At 42.4% G+C, this 21271-nt stretch overlaps 1 protein-coding gene across 1 annotated transcript in view; it reads right to left on the bottom strand.

Moving 5' to 3' along the window:
• Nucleotides 1–21271, bottom strand: part of LOC121859125 (polypeptide N-acetylgalactosaminyltransferase 5-like) — a 63234-nt gene that overhangs the window by 30742 nt on the left and 11221 nt on the right. Inside the window, 3 exon segments of the mRNA XM_042355830.1 lie at nt 14856–14948; nt 14950–15063; nt 15280–15444. Of these exon segments, the coding sequence (XP_042211764.1) occupies nt 14856–14948; nt 14950–15063; nt 15280–15444 (372 nt within the window).

The raw sequence follows: 21271 nt of genomic DNA on the forward strand, positions 1-21271 counted from the left end.
TGATTACCTGTGAATAGGAAAATGAAAAGCAACTGAGTGCTATGTCGGCCACACTGCCTCCTCCTGTACCGAAGACTTAAGGCGGCGTCAGGCTAGTACCTTTTCCGTCAACTTTTCCCGTTTTCGTCGTTTTTTCCACAAATTGTAAATTGTTATAGCCCAGACGAAACATATTGTTCCGTCAACTGACTTGCACGAAATTCTGTGGTAAAGGCAAGAATCAAGATCCATTACTCGACAAAAAAGGATATTTATATAAAAAAAATTAAAACCCGTAAAATAACTTATTTTACTTTTAAAAGTATTCAGTATCGCATTTTTAATAAATTGTTTAAGTGTAAACCTTCTATTTCTGTTGATATTTGTAAATACATGTTTATTTACACTGAGCCAAGAGTTCAATTTCTTCACGGCTTCTCTATCTATTCCTGTGGGGACATGCCTGTGCGAAGAATACATGATAGACAATATAAGATCACATCGTTGTCTGTGGTACCCAAGGAACGACAAATACTGTAACAAAAAATGAAGAGGATGACATACAACGCCATCCTTGTTTACAACTGACGAACGAGGAAAGGGAGGCTAGAGGTAGTTCTCCATGCCTGTGTAAACTGGGAGCGTTCAGAGATTTGACAATTTTTTGAAAATCAATGCAATAAAATGACGGAGAAAGTGGTAGTGTGATGCCCGCTTTAGTATGCTGTGTGCTGTATCTGCACTGCTCCTAATGGGCCGTTGGTCTGTGGGACCCATTTTCACGTTCAATGGCTAGAGCCATGGTATCGGCTATATAAGATGTATGTAGCTGACAACAGCCGAAAGTTATGTTGGTTAGGTGAACCATAAAGTAACACTCGAAATACAGTGAATGCCGTGATAAACATGACAAATATTCAATGATTTGTTTTCCATAAAAAGTAACCCGAGTCTCCGATCAAACTTAAGGTAAAAGGATCTCGGGTTGATGCGGGCACATCACTCAGTCCGTTACTGTTCTAACGACATACATACATACATACATACATACATACAGTGTATGCTGCTGTCTTTGAATCTTGGTGCCACTACTGAACAAAGTTTTTGTTCTGTTAAAGCAGTAAGTTCAACTCTTAACTCCTTAGAGGAAACAAAAGAAATCTCCAATACAAAGTGTTGCCATACTCTGATCTTAACTTACAAAAATCACAACTTGCCAACACTTGAAACATCACTCTACTAATGCACAAGTTAACGTGGGAGTCAGTTTTACCTGTAAGCATCTAAACTTTTGGACACACAAGAGCAGTTGGCGGTGTCTGGTGTCAGACTGAACAGGTTAAAAGGTCAACCAGAGGGTCAACCCGGCAGCTTCCTGACAACCTGTCAGGAAGCTGCCGGGTTGACCCTCTTGTCAGTGACAATAGAAGACAAGCTTGAACTCCGCAATGCTTCCCTGTTGGGCGCTGTAAATACTTTTGCGCTTCGCCTTGCACAGGATGCAAGGGGGTGCACAATAAACTAGTTCCCTCGCAGTCCAAATCTGAGAACAATCTTCCTGACAAGTGTACACGTCAGTTGTACCGAGACCTTTGCTTGTTTCAAGCTCACTTCCAAGAATGTCATATAATGTATGTCAGTTATTCTACATTATATGTTAGTTATTTTACATAAGAATATATATGTTAGTTATTTAACATCATAATTTATATGTATATTATGATGTAAAGTAATTTAACATATTATTAGGTAAAACAACAAAGTTAGTTATTTTACATCATAATATTGGACATATTAGTTACTTTACCTCATAATATATTAGTGTTTTACTTCATAAATATTATTTTTTTTTTATGCCAACCATCAAAAGGAGAGGAGATGAGTGTGAGGAGAGGGGTAACAGGAGGGGGAGGAGAGGGGGTGGGAGGAAAGTACACTGTATTAAAGAGAACCAACTTGTTCAACATCGCTCAAATGTTCTGTCTTAATTGACCTTTGACCCCTGTAAATTGGCCAAAAGTCAAATGCCTGCCTTTGCCTCCACACACACACACACACCTCTACCTTCACCACTTTTAACCACCACCATCTACCACCAGTTTTATCCACCCTCATCTTTAACCAACACCATTCATGTTAATACTATCACTACCGATAATTAATCACCACTACTACTACTACTACCACCACCATCTTAAACTACCATTATTACTACCTACAGTATAACCACGACCATCTTAATACTACCACTACTTATAACCACCACCACCACCACCATCTTAAAATTACCATTACCACTGTCTAATTAACAAATGGTAATCGAATAGCCATTCCTTTATAGACGCCATTAATATCTAGCACAAGATTCCTTCGATCCGATTATTTTAAAATCATGTAAACATATAAATTGTCTTGGGAAAAAAATGTTGCATAGCCCCTCCCTCGCTTCCCCTAGCCTAATGTAAAACAAACTACGATACCAACAAATTCTTGTGGTAAATTCCCGCTCTCTCTTTCAACAAATTTCCCAACAAACACTTCAGATAGAATTACTTGAACTGCCTCTTTTCCATCGGTTACTCAAATCCTTCAGCTGAAGGAGATATATAGATTTTGTATTCATTTAATGTATGTATATTAGAGGTATATAGAGTACATATATTTCACCCTAGCAGTACAGTCAAGATCGGCTAAAGTTGATGTAAAATAAAATATATCCGGTGACGCCATACCGTGGGTAGCGGCGGCATGTAAGCAGATTGTGTTTATGTGTGAAAAAGGCGTCTCTCTCTCTCTCTCTCTCTCTCTCTCTCTCTCTCTCTCTCTCTCTCTCTCAATACCTAAAGAAAGCTCTATCTCCCTCCGTGTTTTATTGCTGTTGTCTATTGCATGAACTGACTTCGAACGTACAGTGAGTGTGTGTGTGTGTGTGTGTGTGTGTGTGTGTGTGTGTGTTAAGTAAGCAACGCGATCAATACTGTGGCTGCACCTGTCCTGCTCTGACCTGTGCCTGTCCTGCCTTGTCCTACCCTACACTCCCCTGCAGTGCCCTACCCTAACCTGTACCTGCCCTGTAATACCCTAAACTGCATCTAACCTGCACCTGTCCTGCCCTACCCCTGTCCTCCCTACCCTTCCCTTTCCTTTCTTGCTCTAGGACCTACCCTCCCCTGCCAGACACCCCTACATATATTTCAACTAAGTTAGGCAACGTCTTCAGGCACCTAAATTACGTCAGTTTGGTTCAAGTTTTGTCTTCAAACACCCAGACTGAGTAAAGTTGGACGGAGTTAAGTACGGTTCGATAAGTTATAATTGGTTTAAGCCTGGTTGGGTTAAATATATTTAGATTTGGTTAGGTTGATAAAACATACGAAATACTACTACTACTACTACTACTAATAATAATAATAATAATAATAATAATAATAAGTTACAAATACTATTAAAGTATTATTATTATTATTATTATTATTATTATTATTATTGAAGAAGTGCACCAATCAAAAATAAAAACACCCAATAATTTTCACCCCCACAAAATAAAAACTTCACACAAAAAAAACACCACCACCAAAATCCACGACATAATTAAACAAACTTAAGTCATATTCATCAAAATTCTCAACTCAATCAAGTGAATATATTTCTTTTCACTTTATCTCTTGACGGGGGAAACGTGAAGTATATTTACACACTGCAAATGCAAATATTACACAAGCCTGCATGTTGCAACTCAGCATTATGCAGAGTCGTGGCTGTGAGTTATAAAAAGATCGGCATTGTAAATATTTATCGTTAGTTAAGATATAAGACCTTAACTAGATACGATCAATTAATTAGAACAACAAAATTAAGGTACTAAAATGAAGGTTAGATTAGGTTACGTAAGGCTATAGTTTAACTTAGATTAGGTTATGTTAGGTTACGTTAACTTAGCTTTGATTAGGTTAGGCTAGCTTAGGTACCAGAGGCAAATATTCGCCACTTTAATCCTCTTACCTAAGTGAACCTATCTCATTAACGTCTCAAAATTTGAAGTTAATTATTTTTTTTTTACTTTTTTGGTGCCATTAAGTCAAACTAAGGAGCCACTCTAACACCTTTACCTAACAGAAATAGTCGTGGTAGGAACCTTATGTACGAGGATGTGGAGACAACATTATACACTCACTTGTGATGATGTTGGTGAAGAGTGATGGGGGATGTTTGAACTATGTGAGGTGCAACACTTGTTTGTTTATTTACTGCATGAAGCGGAAATGAAGTTAGGGGGGGGAGGGAGGACTAATGACGGCAGGAGGGGAGGGAGGAAGGAGGAGTAGTCAGGGTAGGAGGAAGCTGAGGAGGGAGGGAGGGAGGGAGGGAGGTGATGTGGCGTGACGACACACACACACAGAATGAGGTTTCAGCATTATGGAGCTTAAAAAAATCGGCACTTCATTAATTACATCCGTAAGGGAAATTACCCCATATATTGTGAGGTGATTATGGTGTGTGTGTGTGTCGGGCCAGCAAGAACCACCACTTCCAGTTGTCATAGGTCGGTTAGCATTAGGATGAAATAACATAGGGGGTCTAATCTTCAGGTGATACTTTACACCTTAACCCCGCCTTCACAAAGATCTCAAAACGTTCCTCATCACCATTAGAATTAATATCTAATCAAAGGTAATTATTTAAAGAAAACTAATTAACTAAACAGGTGATGAGGTAAATAACAGTATATGTAGCGAAAAGCCTAGATAAGTTTTGATACCTTAAGGTTCTTAAACATTCTTATAGTACTTTACTCAAGACACCGAAGAAACCACTTGACTAAAGCACTTACGACAACGATACCAACCCAATTTTTTGTAAGTGTAAAGTGGATAGACACGTTCACTTATCCACAAAAAATTGAACCCAGAAGTGAATGGATTTATTACTCAAAGGATTACGTGGTCACACCTGTACCTGCCACACCTGTACCTGCCACACCTCTCACCTTCACAGCTAATTGGGGAAATATATCACTCGGGTGGTGACAACTATTAACGTAACTCAAATATTATGAAAGTAAATATTTCTTGGACGTTTATCTGGGAATAGAAAATAGAATAAAAAGGAGAAAAGAAAAAATGACAGGGAAACAACACAGTGGGAAATTTTTAAAGTGAGAGGCTCCCCAAGTTGAAGGGGATGCTATCTACAGTAAAGGTCGCCCCCTGCCTGGCTCACTGCTGCGTAATAACATGTAACTACCAGTGTGAAGTGTAGCCAGCTAATGAACTGTTCTCAACCCTCTCCTCCCCTCCAACACTGAGACTCATGGAGGCACCTTAAACACACACAACCCAAAGAAGAAGAGGCGCTACAAGGTCCGCTCTTGAATATGCATACCAACAATGACTTACTGGAAAGAGAAAGACGAAGTTAAAGTCAACAAATAAAACTTCTCGGCAGTCAGGAGTTACGTCTAGTTAGAGAAAAAGCGTCAACGTCCAATTATAAGAATTTTCACGTTAGAAGCAAAATCCAAAAGAGGACCTCCCCCATTGCATGCATTTTCAGGAAGTGCGACAACTTTACACCAAGAACAACCTGATTAAAGTAACTTCTCTTGGTACTGCAGCGATGTTGGCCGCCTCCACCACCACCTAACAGCCTGTGTGGTAAAGCAGTTTGTCGGCCTCATGAAAACTTCCATCACACACACAAGGCTGGCCTAGAACACACTCCAGGTATTAATGCTTTCCTGTGTTGCATAATTATCTACACAAGGAACGAATACCTCTCTACACCTGCTCAGCCTGAAGGGTCATCAGCACTTGAGGAGTGACTGACAGGCTCATTATATACTACCAACGTCACAGGAACACCAGCAGTCAGTGAACATTATCTGGCGGGGTACACCAGGATATAACATTACCTAGCAGTCAGTGAACCTTGTCTGGCGGGGTACACCATGATATAACATTACCTAGCAGTCAGTGAACCCTGTCTGGCGGCGTACACCATGATATAACATTACCTAGCAGTCAGTGAACCTTGTCTGGCGGGGTACACCATGATATAACATTACCTAGCAGTCAGTGAACCTTGTCTGGCGGCGTACACCATGATATAACATTACCTAGCAGTCAGTGAACCTTGTCTGGCGGCGTACACCATGATATAACATTACCTCGCTATGACTCCGCCGTGACGCACAATAACACTCAACAACTCCAGACTAAAACCACAGAACGGAGTGAGATATTTTGTTGTTATTAGGGGTGCGTCAGTAAGGTGGTGCAGGGGGAGGTGCTGGAGAAGGTAATGGCGGCTGGGGGAGGTGCTGAAGGAGGCTGGGGGAGGCCTAGACACTCACACTATGGAAGGACTGAATACTGGGGGTAAGTCCAATTAGACGACCTTCCGTTAACAACCCCAGCTAACAACCCCAATTACCCCCCCCTTCTTACCCCAAACTTAGTACTGTAGTGTGTTCCAGCAGTCAGGTGTTCCAGCAGTCAGGTGTTCCAGCAGTCAGGTGTTCCAGCATTCAAGAGTTCCAGCATTCAAGAGTTCCAGCATTCAGGTATTTTAATATACAAGAGTTCCAACTTTGTCATATCTATCTATCTATCTATCTATCTTTCTATCTATCTATCTATCTATCTATCTATCTTAAAATCTATCTCATGGATCTCCCGCTGTTTCGAACTGGGTCACATATTTTTGTTTTGATACCCGCATTTTCTGTGAGTTTTTTTGGGGGACACTGGCTTGTTCCTCGCAAAGATTTATAAAAGACAAGGGTTGACAGCCGGAGAACAAGGATAGTCAGTTTTCCCCCGCCCAAGGTTTACACACTTTTCGTATGATCGAACTCAAGAGTATTTTCAATTCTTTTAAAAAAGCCGAAACCTTTTTACCGTCTGAAAACCACAAAAAAGGCAAAGTTTTCACCAAATTTTAAGTAGAAAAACCCAGTTTTAGTTGTTGATTTCTTTCATACACATAAGAATTGATCACTGAAGCGAAATTTGTCTTAATCAACGAAATTAAAAAGTAAGTTTAAGCGGAAATATTACCGGATCTTTTAATCGTCAAACATTAAACATTTTCTCATAGGAAAGCGACCACAGCTATATTTAAGTACCCCCCCCCCCCTCAACATCAAAGTGTAACAATAATACCCGTTTTCTTTAATTTTTGTTTTACGATTCCTTCACAAATTTCAGTCAATCCCAAAGAATTAATAATAATAATAATAATAATAATAATAATAATAATAATAATAATAATAATAATAGCTATTAACTCAAACTTCCTAATTTCTGTGTCCAGCTCTTAATGGGATGGTGTGTTAGCTCAGCGGCCACCAAAATGGACACACTCGCCTTAATTTATTATGTACCGGAAAATGTGGCTGGCATTCACCAACTCACAAACTGCTTCTTGTTAACTGTACACCCACCAGATATATTTTTTTTAAGTGAATTTTTATCTGAATAGAAATTTTATCATTGTAAAGTTATTTGTATTTATGTTGATTTTGTTTGATTAACTGATAGGATTATAAAATTATTCAAGTATACTTAGTTATGTTAATATACAATGTAGTATAATACAGCGGGCCCTATCTCTCATAATTTGTTATCGTTGTTGGACTAGTTTAGGCTACACAGTATTACTAAAGCCTTGCTCTGCTACGCGTCTAAAGACCGTAGTTGTTGAAGGGTAGTAATAACATAACAATTTAGTGTTGATGTAATATTACCGGATTTTTTGTAATACACATTTAACGTTAAATCACTGTTTTATGATGAGGTTTTTAATTCCTGCTATAGCTGCATATTCATTTTAAAAACAAAGAACTATTTTTTTTAACTATAGAAAATCATAAAAAATTACAAACTGTACATTTATAATCCGATTTAATTATAAAAAAAAAATACAAACTAAATTCTTAAAATTTTTCAGTTCTACAAATTTAATCTTCAAAATCTAAAGAAACGCTACTAAATGTTCCTTAAACACACGCGTCGTAGAGTCAACACAACAGCCAGGGTAATTAAGAGCAGTAGTTCCAAGACCGCCGCGACCTCACCATTCCTCAAATATAAGCGAACCCTTTGTTTCCTGACCTCCTTCGCCTGAGAGCTCTTTTTACATTTATTTGCTCTTCAGAAAAAAAATAATTTACTCAAGTGAATTGCACCAAGACTGAAGACGTAAGTTGGCTGTGTTTGTGAAGTACTTAAGAGAATCTCGTATTTAGAAGAGGAATTCAGCCAATTAGTTCCCGGCTCCAGCTCCCAGGGATGACCTAAGAGATGGCGTGGCGATGACTTAACTCAAGGCAAATACGTATTGGGGGCAGATATGACGTAACAATGACTATCAGAAAAAGAAACGTCCCAATAATAACCAGACAAGACACCGTTCAAGAAAGTTGTGGGCGCGTGTTTTGTGAGGTAATGTCAGCGATCTAACAAACAGATTCTCGCCAACGCAACTTATAACTTTCAGTGGGATAAGGACCGTCCAACACCACCACAACATCATCTACAATATTCAGTGGGACAAGGCTTCACCACTACTACCCACCACCACCAAACACCACAACTTTCACCGGCGCGAGAGCTAAGAACTGTGGTAATGGCAAATATTTCCTACAAACTCCCAACAATGTAACACACTTTAGGTATTCAGGATTACTTCATCTCGGATTTCAGTGAGAACTCGAGTGTGTAGGTAGTGTGTAAGGGTGTGTAGGTAGTGTGTAAGGGTGTGTAGGTAGTGTGTAAGGGTGTGTAGGTAGTGTGTAAGGGTGTGTAGGTAGTGTGTAAGGGTGTGTAGGTAGTGTGTAAGGGTGTGTAGGTAGTGTGTTAGGGTGTGTAGGTAGAGTACTTCCTTAAGGTAACTGCATGTAGGTAAAATTATGTATAAATGCAAAAAAAAAAATATATATATATATATCCTAAAATAGGTACCACTATTGAAAGAAAGAAACAAACAAATTAAAGATTAAATACATGAGATACCAAAACAAGAGTGACCTTGTGTCGTGACCTCCCTAACAGAGGTCACAACAGGTCACACAGCCTGACCCCCGCTGGAGAACTAGATTAAAGGGACGCACGCGAACGACGCTTCACATAAACAGAGAGTAACTAAAAGACAAAGTGGTCGTGTTTCAAAAGTCTAAGTCACGTTCACTACATGTATACACGGACAGACAGACAGACGGATGGATGGATGGAAAGAGACAGAAACAGACAGACAGACAGACAGATGGAAAGAGAAAGACATACAGGTTAAGACAGAAAACAGACACTTGAAGGCATATGTAAACAATGATGGGAGTAACACACACACACACGCACACGCACACACACACACACACACACGAACTGAACTTTAAAATACACCTACATAACATAAGAGAGAGACACCAATGACATAACTCCTAGTTTTAGTGCCTGAAATATTAAGTGATAATATTTACCCGGGGAGGAAGGGCAGGATGGAAGGGAATGGGTAAAGGAAAGGGCAGGAGGGAAGGGTGGAAGGGCAGGATGGAAAGGAATGGGTAAAGGAAAGGGCAGGATGGAAGGGGGGAAGGGCAGGGTGGAAGGGTATGGGTAAAGGAAAGGGCAGGAGGGAAGGGGAAGGGCAGATGGAAGGGAATGGGCAGAGGAAAGGGCAGGAGGGAAGGGGGAAGGGCAGGATGGAAGGAATGGGTAAAGGAAAGGGCAGGAGGGAAGAGAAGGGCAGGGTGGAAGGGTATGGGTAAAGGGAAGGGCAGGAGGAAGGTGGAAGTGCAGGATGGAAGGGTATGGGTAAAGGAAAGGGCAGGAGGGAAGGGGGAAGGGCAGGGTGGAAGGGTATGGGTAAAGGGAAGGGCAGGAGGGAAGGGGAAGGGCAGGATGGAAGGGAATGGGTAAAGGAAAGGGCAGGAGGGAAGGGGGAAGGCAGGGTGGAAGGGTATGGGTAAAGGAAAGGGCAGGGGAAGGGCAGGAGGGAAGGGAATGGGTAAAGGAAAGGGCAGGAGGGAAGGGGAAAGGGCAGGGTGGAAGGGTATGGGTAAAGGAAAGGGCAGGGGTAAAGGAAAGGGCAGGGTAAAGGAAAGGGCAGGGTAAAGGGCAGGAAGGAAGGGCAGGAGGAAGGGCAGGGGGAGGGCAGGGTAAGGGAAGGAGGGAATGGCAGGGGGTGAAGGGCAGGGATAAAGGGAAGGAGGGAATGGCAGGGGTGAAGGGCAGGGATAAAGGGAAGGAGGAATGGCAGGGGTAAAGGGAAGTAGGGAATGGCAGGTGAAGGGCAGGGGAGGGCAGGGGGAAGGCAGAGAGAAGGGCAGGGGTAAAGGGCAGGAGGGAAGGGCAGGTAAAGGGCGGGAGGGAAGGGCAGGGTAAAGGGCGGAGGAAGGGCAGGAGTAAAGGGCTGAGGGAAGAGTAGGAATAAAGGGCAGGACGAAAGGGCAGGAGGGAAGGGCAAGGGTAAAGGGCAGGAGTAAAGGGCGGAGGGAAGGGCAATGGGAAGTTGTAGTTTGTCATCACAATAATGGTCGATTACCTCAACCAGGCAACGTCTCCTTCCTCATCCCACGCCACCCTTTCTCACACCCACACCGCCCATGACCCCTTTCTCACACCCACACCGCCATGACCCCTCACCCCGCCACGCCCATGACCCTTTCTCACCCCCCACGCCCGCAGCCCCTTTCTCACCCCCACGCCCATGACCCTTTCTCACACCCACACCACGCCCATGACCCTTTCTCACCCCCACGCCCATGACCCTTTTCTCACCCCCGCCACCCCTCCCACACACACACACCTCCGTCACCTACAAACCACAACTTACGGTGTACAAGAGCTGGTGAAACATTACACTCTTCCTTCAATAAAACCAGCAGCAGAAAGGCCCCCCCAACCCGCCAGGGACCAGCACACCCTCCCTCTCACAGAACACCCCTCCTCTCACGCAACCCCTCCCTCTAACAGCAACACCCTACCTGTAACAGCAACACCCTATTAACAACCCCCTCCTCTAACAACACCCCTCCCTCCCACCCCCTCTCACAGCAACACCCTCCCTCTCACAGCAACACCCCTCCCTCTCACAGCAACACCCCTCCCTCTCACAGCAACACCCCTCCCTCTCACAGCAACACCCTCCCTCTCACAGCACACCCCTCCCTCTCACCACCCCTCCCTCTCACAGCACACCCCTCCCTCTCACCAACACCCCTCCCTCTCACAGCACCCCTCCCTCTCCCCTGCACACCCCCCTCCTACAGCAACACCCCTCCCTCTCACAGCAACACCCTACCTCTCACCGCCCCTACCTCTCCGCACCCCCCCTCTCCACAGCAACACCCCTACCTCTCACAGCCACCCTACCTCTCACAGCAACACCCCCTCTCACAGCACACCCTCCCTCTCACAGCAACACCCCTCCCTCTCACCACACCCCTCCTCTCGCACCCTCCCTCTCACAGCAACACCCCTCCTCTCACAGCAACACCCCTCCCTCTCCAACACCCTCCTCTCACAGCAACACCCTCCTCTCACAGCACACCCCCTCTCTCACCAACACCCTCCCTCTCAGCACACCCCTCCCTCTCTCAGCACACACCCCTCCTCTCCAGCACACCCTCCCTCTCAGCACACCTCCCTCTCACAGCACACCCCTCCCTCTCACGTCTCCCGGAAAATGTAGGTACCGCCTGGGTAAGTTGACAGGGAGAGATTCTATGTCTCACCCATTTAGAAGGATACCCCAGTGGTGGGAGGCAACAGCATTGAAAATGGGGTCACTAAGTCCTGAGTCACCCATAAATTGGTGATTTCAGTGACTATTTTGGAGTGGACGATGCGGCAGTGAGGAGAGAGAAGGAGAGAGAGAGAGAGAGAGAGAGAGAGAGAGAGAGAGTTATGTGTGTTCCTGTCAAGGTTATTTTTGGAGTGTACGATGCGGAGAGAGAGAGAGAGAGAGAGAGAGAGAGAGAGAGAGAGAGAGAGAGAGAGAGAGAGAGAGAGAGAGAGATTACGTATCAATTTAGAGTGGACGATGCAGTAGAAGAGAAAGAAAGAAACAGAGAAAAGAGAAAGAAAGATAGAGACACACACTACGGTTACTTGGTAGTGAGGATGATATGTTAGGCAGCTCCTCTACGGGGTCTTTACTACGTGCAGGAGAACTTTTTACCAACAAGCTGAACAGGAAGAAGCTACGATGGGTTTCCCTTTTTCCTCTCGTGTTTTCGTGTTTTTTTTACAAGAACATAAGAACATAAGAATGGAGGAAATTGCAGCAGGCCTATTGTACCATACTGGGCAGTCCGTTACACCCAACCCCTATCGCTCATATATCTATCCAACCTGTGTTTGAAGCTATCCAGTATATTCGAGTTAATGATGATGTTTGGTAACTTGTTCCACTCGTCCACTACTCTATTTCCAAACCAATGTTTACCTATCTCGCGCCTAAATCTAATTTTTTTTATTTAAACCATTGTTACGAGTTCGCTCCTGGTTGGATAGTTTGAGTACCTTTGTTATATCACTTTTGTTTAGCCCTGACTTCCATTTATGCACCTCTATCGTGTCGCCCCTCACTCTACGTCTCTCGAGGGAGTGCAAATTAAGATGCTTTAACCTGTCTCTGTACTCAAGGTTCCTAATGCCCGGGATTCGTCTTGTCATTCTCCTCTGAATTCTTTCTAGGGATTCTATATCCATTCTGTAGTAAGGTGACCAGAACTGAACTGCGTAATCTAAGTGAGGTCTCACAAGCGCAAGATATAGTTTTAGGATGACCTCGCTAGTCTTGTAACTAACACTCCTTTGTATGAACCCAAGTACTTTATTAGCCTTGTTACGAGCAAATGCACATTGTTTACTTGGTTTAAGATTCCTACTTAGCATTACTCCTAAATCTTTCTCACAGTTGGATTTCTCTATTTACAGTAGTTTAAATTTGTTTTTCCTCGTTTCTATAAGGATGATTTTGTCTCCTGTCATCAACACCGTCACAATCATCACTACTATCATCACCACCATCATCATTTCCACCACTATCACCACCATTGTCCCACTACTATCACCACCACCACCACCATCATCACCACTATCACCACCACCATCACTAGCATCACAACGCCACTCACCATCACCACTGCCCCCCACCCTCCTCTCTCCTCCTCTCCTCTCTTCCCTCTTTGGTGCATCCTCCCCTCCCATTTCACCACCTCTTTAACGTCACTCTTCTTCCCTCTCTTTATTACCTCTTCATTACCTCACTCTCCTCCCTCTTTCTTTGTGAGGAGGAGGAAGGGGATGAGGAGTAGAAGAGAGGAGGAGGAAGGGGAGAGAGTAGACGAAAGGAGAAGGAAGAGGGACAAGATAAACAGGTGAAGAACTTGAAGGGAAAGAAAGGGGAGATGGAAGAGAAAATAAACGCTTAAAAGATGGAACAGTAGAGAACAAAAAACGACGAAAATGAAAGAGAAAGAACGATAACATGGAATAAGAAGGAGAGATAAACTTCAATGGAACGAATAGCATAAAATTTGAATGAACGAGAGGATGAATGAAAGGTAATCCGAAAAAAGCAAAATAATAATAATAGGTCCTGAAAGCCAAGCACATAAATCCACGAGAGATTACATTCAATCCTAACTCGTAAAATATTAATGCCGGAAGCCTCATGAATAAAAATACTCCCTGACATGAACTGGACATCGATCTCTTGGGTGAAATGAGATTGAAATTAATGTGTCTAGTAATTACACCCACGATTAGTTTCTTTCGTTACCAAGAATTCATAAATAAACAAAATTAATGTATTCTTTTGTTTTGTAATGACACTCCCTTGAAATGACGTCACGTGGTGTTTGGGGGTTATATTTATTCCTAGGATTGACTACGACTAAAAAAATTAACATTCTTTAAATAAAGGATTAGGATCACCTGAAGAATCGTCACCCCAGAAAGTCCACCTGAAGAATCGTCACCCCAGAAAGTCCACCTGAAGAATCGTCACCCCAGAAAGTCCACCTGAAGAATCGTCACCCCAGGATATCCCACCTGAAGAATTGTCACCCTGCCAAACTCTGGGGTGACAATTCTTCAGGTGATCCAAGGATTATTATTAATAATTGATAATAAGCGACTGTGATCCGTATGTTAATTAGTAGATCAATATACCAAAAATATTCATGAAATTTAAATTGACAAATCTAAACCAACACTAATAAGCCACCGTAGAGTTATAATACAATGGTAATTACTGATATATAATTCACTCCACCTTACGACACAGACTGACGCAACACACAAATTCATGTTGATAATATACATAAATTCATGGCGGCCACCATGCTGCCAGACGCACAACGACTACCATGTAAAATGCTATATGAGGCCATGCCAGCCCATCTATATTCACTTGCTCGCAGTAAGTGAATCAACAGGACTGGTAAAAAGAGACAAATACCATTAAGTCTTGAGAGAGGATATAAACAGTATATATATGAGACTTATTCTCCAGTACGACATGATATACATAGAGACAGTGACTCATTATTGTCCAGACCAGCACTGTGTTATGACCATGGCTTAGTATGATGCATTACGATACCAGGAAAAGATTTTTACACAATATTAGATTTTTGAAACGCCAATAGAATTTTTTTAGTTAAGATATGTAGAGTGAGAATTTACACAAAGGAATTTTAATCTAACAGGCAGCAGCAATATTTATAATACTTTGGAGGCAACTAAAATTTACGAGTAATTTGGGCCGGGAAGACTAGGCGATAGAAACCAAAAACGTACCTAACCTAATCACCCAACCCACCTAACCTAACCTAACCTAACCTAACCTAACCAAACTTCACTTACCTGTCCTCAGCAATGCGAGCCAGTAGAGGTTCCAGCCATCCTCCCGTACACTCCACGTGGGCGTCGAGGAAGGTGATGACCTGACCCGTGACCTTTTGGCCCTAGCAGACGTGCCCGGATTAGCCCAGACCGCTCGCCCGTCCTTAACACTCGTACCGGCACGGGCAGAGTCTTGACGTGCTCCTCCAACTTCTTACCCAGGTAGTCTGAGGGTGATGGAGGGGGACACGTGTTGAAGGGCGAGGTACTACTGAAGGTGCAACTCTTTACTTTACCATTATAAAAAAAATACTTACAAAAATAAAATAAAAATTACTTATAAATCAGTCAAAAAATCAATCACTTACAAATAAAATCACTTTCCACAAAAAAAAATACAGAAATTAGTACACAAGAAACGCAGACATTTAGAACAGACACAGTACTCTCGGAAGCATCGTCGACCAAGAGGATCTCCTGTAGAAGGGCCCTGGGGGAGCGCTGGATAATGGACCATACAGTACGGAGGAGGGTCGACCACGCCTCGTTATGGAACACAATCACGATGGAGGTAGTAGGCATCAGTGGTGGGTACGACTTGGTCTTACACCTGTAATAATGGGCATGGTTGAGGTCAAGGTGAAGGGCAAGGAAAGGTAGATGGTATAAAATGTGATGATGCAGGAATAAGGTGAATTGGTGATAATGTGTAGACAAATTAGATAATGATGAGAATTAGTTGATAGTGATAGTGTGTATGGGTTGACTGATAGTGAACGGGAAGAAAAGTTAATTACATAAATATTTGAGGACAATATAAATGTATAGTGGTATGATATTGATTAATTAATTCAGTAATTCATCGTTTATATTACAGACAACCATACTGACCAAAAATAAACAAATAAAATATAAATAAACACACACACACACACACTTATTAATAGTCTTCATAAGTATAAAAAAATAGCAGTTTTTACGATACGAGCATTTAAACAATTACACGAAATAGCCAAAATAACAATTAAATACCAGGTTCAGGTTTTAGTAGTAATTTGTTATGGTAAGAAATGCCAGAGTGTCTTTATTTATAACCTGATATACTTAAGTCTCCAGGTGACGTACAGGTGTATTAATTATCCTAACTGACAGGTAAATTACGACATGTACAATATAAATAATCTTGGTTTTACAGGTAATTCATGCAAACACTGTGTAGGAAGACCACGTTGAAGCGAGATCTCCCTAAAATGGCTTTTAAGTATGAGGTCCTAAAGTTTTAAGTACGATAGCCTCAATAACTTAAAAGTAATTTATGTACTCCCCTTTTAAATTCGTTGCCAAAGAAATTTTAAGTAAGAGCTCGTAAGGGTTGTAAACACGACTGATACGTATAGTAAAAAATAAATATAAAAAAATAACTAAAATAAACTACCTTTTTCTCCTATGTTTTCTTACGACACAAACGATACATTCCAGTACTTAAGATTCACCAAGGCAACAGTTCAGTATATCTCTCGGCATCTCGGCATCTCTCTAAAAACAACTAACTGATTGACCTACTGAGAGTTTATCTTCGACCGGACTTAAATCCATCGACCAATTCTCAATCACCTTTTTTGTTTTGTTTACTTTCATTACCGTGTTTTTCTTTTCAACTTTTCATCCTGGGACATAATTTTCACTCACGTAAACAAAGTCACGTTCGTCTCCAAATGAAATGCCAATCACTGTGTGTGTGTGTGTGTGTGTGTGTGTGTGTGTGTGTGTGGAGAGAGAGAGGGAGGAGGAGGAGGAGGGAGGGAGGAGGAGAGACCAGCTCGTATACAACACTATTATAATGACTCTCTCTCTCTCTCATTAAAACCAGTTTACTTTGAGTCAACTTTTAACACAATAAAAAAAGAAATATATATATATTCCATTACATCATTAAACAGGATTTTTATTTCCCCTCAGAGTATCACATCACATGTTTTTATTTCCCGGTGAAGTGAAGCTCCGTGTTGAGCGTCACTCTCCGTTTACTTCCGCCCCGCCTTTAATTATTCCAGATTTTACCACTACAAAATTTAATCTCTCTTTATAATTTTTATTAAATTTTTATTTTTTCATCAACTTCAATGAATGTTATAAGCCTTCATTCCGGTGTTAGACTCGGTATCCGAACACAGTAGGATTAAATATTATCCGGCTATGATCAGCTTATGCCAAGGCTAATTCTGACACGAGACAAAGCACTTTCTCCTCATGCAAAACAATTCACTTATCCGAACACTGCAGAATTATAAAATACCCGGCTTTCACATAACACAAATCCTTCTAATACAGAATAATTCACTTATCCGTATATTATTGCCATTATATATGCAGTACATAATCAACTATTTTACTTCGTATTTATTCGGATATTTCTGGTAAATTTGTTTATTCAGACGATTCGTGTTACCGTGTGTGTGTGTGTGTGTGTGTGAAACTGGTGTTACACGACAACTGTATCTCTCACACACCTGCTAACCAACACACCTGCTGGGTCAGTATATAACAAACGATGAAAATAATAAACAATAAAAGGTCAAGGTTTATGCGTCTCGCTACCTGTGACCTCTGTCTCTCGTGTGCGTGCGTGTGTGTGTGTGTGTGTGTGTGTGTGTGTGTGTGTGTGTGTGTGTACGTGCGTGTGTGGCAACAGAACTCTCGTTAAACACTATTAATCCTTCACTCCACTTTAAAATTCTCTTGCAACTTGACCGATCTTCAAGCGCGACCTGAGGAGGAGGAGGTTTGGGGAAAGGAGGTTTTGGGAGAAGGGGTGAGGAGGGAGGAAGAGGGTAGGAGTGGTTTGGGGGAAGGAGGGTAGGGAGGTTTAAGGGTAGGGAAGGGTGAGGGGGAGGGAGGGAACTGATCCTCTCTGCTCTGTAGACCTGTGTTAAGAGGCAAGCATTCTCCTCTCTCTCTCTCTCTCTCTCTCTCTTTCTCACTCACACACACACACACACACACACCCTCAACACCTGTCAGTTCTACCCAACTTTTGCTTGCCAGGTTGTCAGACACAGGTGAGCAACACGACAAAAATAGTTGCGTTTGTACATTACACTTCCAGATTTTTATTCCCAAACCCATGAATAAACAAATTTAAAATATTCTCCCTTTACAGCATGAAATATTATCACACACACACACTACACATCACACACTACACATCACACACTACACATCACACACTACACATCACACACTACACATCACACACGTTTCAGGATGTGTTTCAGAATAGTCGCAAAATGTTTCAGCGTTAAAGAAGAGTGTTGGGGTGTTGGTGGTAGTAGTATGCTTCAGGAATGTGGACACGAGTGCTGAAATTCAACCGTCTGAAACACATTGAACAATTGAACAGCGTTTGGTAAATAGTTCAATTTTTGGGGTAAATTTTCCTTTCTGATGTTACATTATTGTGGGTTTAAATGTTTTTTTTCCAATTCTGTTTTTGTATTATTTATCGTTTAAGATTTGTTTTATATCGTTTGGAAGTTATAGATATGAATCACTATTAGCTAGATAAATACTGCATCCTCAATAGCGGCATTTAAACAGGTGCAAGATGTTATTTCCAACATTTACACAGGTGCAAGATGTTATTTACCGACATTTACACAGGTGCAAGATGTTATTTACCGACATTTACACAGGTGCAAAATGTTATTACCGACATTTACACAGGTGCAAGATGTTATTTACCGACATTTACACAGGTGCAAGATGTTATTTACCGACATTTACACAGGTGCAAGATGTTAGTTACCGACATTTACACAGGTGCAAGATGTTATTTACCGACATTTACACAGGTGCAAGATGTTATTTACCGACATTTACAGCAGTATAGGACATTGGGCTAATCTTCAATACTGACCTTTACGGAGAGTCGTAACTACTAACACTGGCATTTACCCCCCTCCCCGCCGGCACCAGTGTAAACGCCATTTGGTGATTATATGAGTCTGAAGTTCCCGGCCCACGACCGACTCCCCGTTCCATCTTTCCTGTCCTTTCACCTTCCTTCCAGCTTCCCTTCCCTCCATCCCTCCGTCCTCCTCCCTCCACAACCTTCCACACCTCCTCCTCCTCTCCTTCCTTAATATATCTCCTCCTTCCCCTCTCTCCATGTCCTGTCTCCCCTTCCTCTTCAATCTAACCTCCCTCCCCTCCCCTCCCCAAGTGATTTAACCAGATCTTACGTCCTGTGAGAACACGCGAGTTACTGGAGGGGGGAGAGGGGAAGAGGGGGAGGAGAGTGAGGGAGAGAGGAGAGAGGTGAGGAGAGTGAGGAGAGGGAGAGGTGAGGAGGGGGGAGAGGGTGAGGAGGGGGAGAGGGGTGTGAGGAGAGAGGGGTGAGGTTTTGGAGGTAAGGGGAGGAAGGGGAGACATGAAAGGAATAGGTGAGAGAGGTGAGAAAGAAGGAAAGGAGGAGGAGGTGAAGGGGAAAAAAAGGTGGAGAAAGGGAAAAGGAGATGAGAGGAGAAGAGGAATAGAAAGGAGGACAATATGTGGGGAGAAAGAAGAGTTACTGCAAACAGCCTCTGTACCTCTCCCAGCCAGAAGCCAGTAGGACTTATGAACACACCATTGGTTATCCACATTTCATCTCAGTCATAACCTAGACTTTACCCCCTGAACGAACGAACACACACACACACACACACACACACACACACACACACATACACAGAAAAGTCTAGAGTCTCCTGTATAACTGACCCCGACCTACAAACAGTGCCTCGCCGCGTGTGTGTGTGTGTGTGTGTGTGTGTGTGTGTGTGTGTGTGTGTGTGTGTGTGTGTGTGTGTGTGCAAGTGCATGCCTGAGACTTGCATTAATAGTTACTTACACAACACACACTTATATAATCTCTTTTCTCTCTCTCTCTCTCTCTCTCTCTCTGTATAGAAGCGCACATGACAACAACACCGTAAAAGTCACCCGGCTTAACTCCACCACACAAGACTTAGGTAAAATTCTTCCCTCATCCCTCATTCCCCTTCACTTCCTCCCCTCACTCTCTCACCACCACCTCACACCTACCCATCCCTACCCTCTATGACACATTCCTCCCTGACACCTCCCTACAATCCCAATAATAACAACACTATTAACACACCTGAGGGCTCTTAATGACACCTGTTGACACCTGTTCATTTAAACCTGAGGAATTACTTTGAGTATTATATGGATCTATTTGACGTAGATGCACAGGTGTATGAACCAGTCAATTAAAGTAGACAGGTGAGTTAATTAGGATATGGTGTCTTAGGAATGTGTTTAAGGGTGTGTGTGAAGGGAGGGAGGGTAAGGGAGGGAGGGAGAGGAGGTGATGGGAGAGGAATGTAGGGAGAGTGATAGAGAGGAGGTAGGGAAAAGGGAAGAGATAGATAGAAGGTGAGGGAGGAAGGCGGAAGAAAGAAAAAGATGTACGGAAGGAATATGGAATCAGGGGAGGAAGGACGAGATGGAAAGAGTGGGGAGACGAAGGAAGGAGAAAGATGGAGTAAGAAATAAAGAAGGGACGAGAGTGGTGGGATAATCAAAAGTATCTCTCCAGGGAGTTAGGGCAGGTGTCAGGTTCAGGAACTAGTGTACATTATTATTACTACCTCTGTGTGTGTGTGTGTGTGTGTGTGTGTGTGTGTGTACATGCGTGCGTGTGTGTGTGTGTGTACAGGAATGACACTCGATATTTATATAAACAGTACATCCACTGAAACAAATGAGGAATTATTAAACAGAATGTGATAGCACACACACACACACACACACACACACACACACACACACACACACACACACACACAACCAACTCAGGTCTCTCCTCCAGGCGTCGTCCAATTTCCCGTCCGGCTCACACTGACTTGGTAATCGAAATTTTTCCTTCGTAAGTCCGTCCGCCTGGAGAGACTTCGCTCAGGTGGTTAAGTGTGGCCGCGAGTACACACGCACACACGCACGCACGCACACACGCACGAATATTAACCACTCTCAAGCTACTTAAGATGGTTTGGTTTGGTTAGGTTAGGTTTGGGTGTTAGGTTAAGTTGAGATCATTTAAGTTAGGTTGGTTATCCTTCAGGTAAAACACACTCAAGGGGGTTAACTATGTATTTACACCATAAACTCACCAATTAAGTGTAAATCGTAAAAAAAATTATATTCCCATATGTAAAATTAATTGTCATTGCCTAATTTGCCTATAGACCTTGACCTCGTATAGAGAACATTCAGAGTATAATTAATAATGCATATCAAACTAATCCAAACTAATTATACATGCAAAATTAATTCCCCTTGTTCATATTAAGGCGGTAATGTTATTTTATGTAACCATTCTGTATAACAAACTTGAATATATAATTAGAGGGAAAACAAGAATGAGGAAACGC

Source organism: Homarus americanus, unplaced genomic scaffold (assembly GCF_018991925.1).
Source record: "Homarus americanus isolate GMGI-L3 unplaced genomic scaffold, GMGI_Hamer_2.0 scaffold50924, whole genome shotgun sequence".
Taxonomy (NCBI): Eukaryota; Metazoa; Arthropoda; class Malacostraca; order Decapoda; family Nephropidae; genus Homarus; species Homarus americanus.